The sequence below is a fragment of the Psammomys obesus genome, unplaced genomic scaffold (assembly GCF_907164565.1).
Source record: "Psammomys obesus unplaced genomic scaffold, mPsaObe1.curated_primary_1811, whole genome shotgun sequence".
NCBI lineage: Eukaryota > Metazoa > Chordata > Mammalia > Rodentia > Muridae > Psammomys > Psammomys obesus.
The window spans coordinates 2,023,964-2,028,959 of record NW_026596120.1 but is presented as its reverse complement, the minus strand read 5'-3'; the positions used below and the strand labels follow the sequence as shown (position 1 = coordinate 2,028,959).

At 43.7% G+C, this 4,996-nt stretch overlaps 1 protein-coding gene across 2 annotated transcripts in view; it reads right to left on the bottom strand.

Moving 5' to 3' along the window:
* Positions 1 to 1,698: 1,698 nt before the first annotated feature.
* The window catches only part of Zic4 (Zic family member 4), a 20,223-nt gene continuing 16,925 nt past the window's right edge, over positions 1,699 to 4,996 (bottom strand). For both annotated transcript variants that reach the window (XM_055629874.1, XM_055629873.1), the window contains exon 5: positions 1,699 to 4,431. In XM_055629874.1, coding sequence (XP_055485849.1) covers position 4,431 — 1 coding nt within the window. In that variant the 3' untranslated portion in view covers positions 1,699 to 4,430. The remainder of the gene's footprint in view (positions 4,432 to 4,996) is intronic.

Here is a 4,996-nt window from a genome sequence, read left to right as displayed (position 1 = left end):
GATAGATAGATAGATAGATAGATAGATAGATAGATAGATAGATAGATAGACTTTAACACAGCTAAAAGGAAGTGGTAATTCTCCCAATGGCTTGGAGCTAAGTTCCCCTTTCCTCTGCTCCTACAAACAGTTCTTTTGCTGGGACCAGAAAGTTTCAAAGGCAGAATTTTTTCTTCTCCAAAAGCCTACTGGAGGATGTCAATGCAGCCACCTTCCAAACATCCTTCTTTCTTTCCACCCTGCCAGGTGGCTCTGGCACAGAATAGGCAGTGCTTTACCAGTTTGCCATTAGTCTGGAAAGGATAGGAAAGTATAGGTTGGATGGGTTAGGATCTCCTCTCCAGTCCTGGCTGGGCAACCGTAGAGTCTGGGAGGACTCTAACCAAAACACAGTAGAGTCAGGACCTGAGAGAGCCTCCGTGGGGGTGTGGTTTCATCACTAGCCACTTTCTACACTATGCCCTGTACAGACTGTGCTGCAGAAAGAGCTTTCTTGGGTGCTCTTTTCCAAAGAGGCCAGGAAGCCAAAGCATCAGCCGAGATCCTTGTAATCTGCCCCTAAACCAATGGGCTGAGAGTTTGCTGAGCAGAAACCAGAGGGCCCGATGCCCAACCACCTCACCCTTTCCACTGCCTGCCTATTCTACAAAGCCTTATTCTCCCAGAGGCTGCCCTTTCACCTTTCACAAATGCTTGTCTTCTTTCTTTTTAGTTCTGGATCCCTCTCCCTCTAAGAATACAGTCTTTGAGCTAGTTGTGGAAGGAAGAAATAATCTAAGGAGACGTGCCATTCTCACCCCAGTATTTGTCATTCTCCCACCGTACCCAATTCTTCACCCTAGCCAGGATCATAAGACCCAACTCTCAGCCATTAGAGAGGAGCCAGACACACATCTCCAAGATGTGTCATCTGTGAAGGGTTTGAAGTGCAGAAAGAGCACTGGCTTCTGTAAGCAGAGACCACAGTGGGTTGATCTGGTGATTAAGATGATTCTGATACAGCTGGGTAAAACTCCCCAAAGATCCTAAAAGCAGTTGAAGAAACAGCCATTCATTGGACTGTAGCCTTTCAGCCTTAAAGTTGAGAACCTTCACAGAGCCCTTAGGTGATCTCAGCCTATTTGAGATCCCTCAGGGAAACCTCAGTGAGATCTCTTCAGGCTGGTCTGCCTAAGGGATTTCATCAGTTTGGGCTGGCTTTTGGAGCCAATTCACTCTTTTTTTTTTTTTTTTTCCCTGCTTCTTCTTCTAAGTTTGTTCACTTCTTACCAGTTCCCAGCGAGGAATCAGAGGTGGTTCATCAGAGTGCTAAGACCTGCAGGAAGGCATCCTTAACAAACAGACCACTGAGCATCCATTTATCTTTTTTTCTCTGAAATGTAAATCAGTTGCTGCCACTGGTGTCATTGGGGTTAGACTGTAGCTGCAGAGATCTCTGCTCTGATCATTGTTTTGTTAGGTCCCTTATTTTGCTACCTCAAGTAGCTAGGCCCCAAAGATAATCCTGCCAAACCATGAAAAAAGATAGGGAAAAGGAAGGGGTAGGAGCTGTAAGAGAGCCCTCAATTCTCTCCTGAGATTACAAAGTAATAACTGGGCACTGGGATTCCAAGGAGAAAGGAAAGCATCAAATCACTTATTTCCAAATAACACAGCAAAAAGAAGGCACACGTACACAAGGTCTTTTGGGGGGGAAAAACTTATTTTAATTAACTTACACATACATATTTTTAAGAATTAACTTACACGTACATATTTTTAAGAAGAGTATGCCTCTGCTTTCAACTTTCTTTTTATTCAACAATCACTGTCGAATACACACAACTTTTTTCTTTCAACTTATTTCATAATTTAACGGCTGTTAAAGGGGAGAAATTCTTAAATCACAGTGTAGATAGACAAGATACCAAGAATCTAAGGGTGGACTCAAGCTGGTGTGTAAGTTCGTCATGGTTATAAGAGAGTTGCCTGACTGTATAATTCAGTTTCTTTGCAATCATTACATTTCCCCATAAGCTAGCAATACAAACAGACGTATGGAGAGTCAAGTCAACAAACAACATCAATATAAGAGACTTTTGCCACAACTATAACCGATTACATGGGTTACAATTTGGGGAATGTTCTTCACAACTCATTTAGTTAACACACAGGGTAGGGTGATGGGCACATCCTTATTTATTAAAATCACCTTTAAAACTACTGTAGGAGGTTGAGAAAACCTGAACAGGGGCAAAGTTTTTTTGTGTGCTTTTTTTGTTTTTTTGTTTTTTGTTTTTTGTTTTTGTTTTTTTTTTTTTCTAGGCACACTATAAAATGAGGAAATGCACACGGGGGGAAGGGGTTGGCACGTGCATGCACTTTTTGGTCACTATCTTGTAAACCAAACCTTCAGGACTCCAAGATAATCAAGAAAAACAATGGAAATATTAAAATGCTTCTCTCCCTTATGCTACCATCCTTTAGATTAATGACAGAAATGGAGTGTTGATTGCTGCCAGTGGTGAGGAAACACAATGGGTCTATTTTTACCAGAAGTTTCTCTGAAGAAAGGAAAACTTTAACAGTACTTGTTTTCAGGGGTAAGTTCCAAGAATCCCAGGCAGGAATATTTGGAGTCTGAGTGATGTCCAGGAGAATCCATCCTGTTAGTAAACCTGGGCAGATGGAATGCAGGCCTGGATAGATAGCACAACCACAGGAGCATAGACTAGGGACTCATACCCTCTGCCTCTACCCTTCCTGCATTACCTAATGTACCAGTTTTGATGCAGAGTCCTTCAACATCTGCATGCATCAGCAGGACTGAAAAGACACAATGCTTTTCTGTTTTCTTTTCCCCTTAGCAAAAACTTATTCCTAAAGTTATCTACTGGTGGAGTGTAGGGATTTGCTGTTGTTGTTTTATTTTAAGAAACTTGATTTTATCTCTTTAGCAATGGTTTGAAACCAATAGGGCAAAGTGAGTTTGACAGAGAGGAGAACAAATCGCTGACAAAGAACCTTTTACATTTCACCAGCGTTGTTAGGACGACAAGCAGGAATGTCTCAGATAATAACTCCCACTTCAAAGATTTCTCAGCTCAATAGAAGGCAGACCATCCTTTTTATTCAACCACAAGGACAGGCACTAAAGAAGACTCTACTGTTTGATTTTTTTTCCACCGTGTTTATTTTTCCCCTATTCACTAGGGTACTTGGATAAAATAAACAACAAGACAATTAAGGGAACATGGACTTCTAACTTTGCTGCCATCTTCCCCATCCCCTTGGCCTTGGGCTTTTCAGTGTGTACCCAAAGCCAACCCAGACCTAAGGATACCACACAGTGACATATCAGAGAAAAAGTTTAAGGGACTGCGAGACTTCTAGGGCGAGGAGGCAGTAGGGCACCTCTGGGAAACACAGTGAAACGAAGTGTCCCTGAGGCATAGTAGTTAACAGCTCCCATACTTTCCCAGGTTGGCCACCTTCATCTTAAGTCCCCGTTCGACTCTGTGTCACAGACAACTGAGCTCGGGGTGCTCCTTTGGTAAGCTTCTCGGGGATGCCCTAGTCATTTATTCTGACTCTGGAGCCTTTTGGCGCCTTCAAGCTTCTCGGAGTCCGGCTCCTCCCCCCTTTCTTGATAGAGTGCCGGGTGCCAAACCCCGCTACATCAGGGTGCAGGGTGAACCCCTAAACACTGGCAAGACAGGTCCTGGGAGGAAGTATATACTGGAGAGCACAGTGACAGTATTAAATGGCGTGAAAGCAAAGGTCAGCGCAAATGTATCTTAATAGAGTGTCCGCAGTGAAGTGTGCCGCCTTTGAAGAGGCCGCTCCCCGCGCGCTTTTCCATGGCGAGCCTAACGCGGCATGCTGATGCTCCGTCAAACTCACACTTTCAACCCCAAAACGCGACTCTTTGAACAACCCGAGCTTGATTGGACCTTTCTCCTTTTCTTTTCCTTCTTACAAACCATTTCCTCGCCTTTAGAAACTCGCCATCAAACCCAAATACGCCCTCTGATCACCGCAGAAAGCAGAAACAAAGAGGGCTGAGCGGCGATTCAAGCGGCCCTTTTCTTCCCTCGCATTATTATCCATTTTTATTATGATCGGGAACAAGTGCCCATTCGCGTGGGTTTTGTTTACCGGAAATTAAATGAAAATGATTTAGTCCGCGTCAAACAAAAATATATACTTGTATACACAAGAAAAAAGGCCTGTTAGACGTAAATATTATGTCCTTAATGAAAAGCCTGGACGGGCTCCAGGCTCGGCCTTTCAGGATTTCAGTGAGACTTGCCCATTGCCATAGAAATCCTAACTTACCATGAAGATGCACCGTGGCGAAGAAACACTGCTTTGTGAGAGACCCCTTTGATGTCGCAGGCGCAAGATGCGGGCGCTCAGCTGCGCAGGGCAAGATTACCTTGAAAGCAACATCTGTAACAAGCAAATGAAAAATTAAAGGCGATTAATGATCGGCCAAACCTTTTTATTTCATTTCGTTATTTTGGACTGGGGAGGAAGGCAAAACGAGGTGTTTCGAAACAGAAGAAAAAGAAAGGAGTCCCGTGTGAGGAGGGACAGTTTTAAAATATTAGCAGAAGTGTCCAGTTCCCCCTCAAATGTTCTATGCACCATGGCGGAGAGGTTAGTGTTTGCCCATGGGAACAAGTTCCTTGCTTCCCAACTGTCCCTGTGGGCCAGGCTGCCTCTGCGCCACGTTGTGACTCAACAGCACATTCACTGGAGATGCATAACAGAGATCTTTGCTTTTATCAGTAAAGTAGTAAGGAAAACAACCCCATTTGGGCCAAGATGGTACTTTATTGGATAGAAGTTGTGGGGTCTGGGGAGGAACATGAGTGAGGCTTTTCTACCGAATTCTGGGAACGGGGGCCTGGAAGACAATGCAGCAAGAGTTGCTGGTCCAGCTTTTATTGTATTCAATATGTCTATTTCTTTCTTTCTTTCTTTCTTTCTTTCTTTCTTTCTTTCTTTCTTT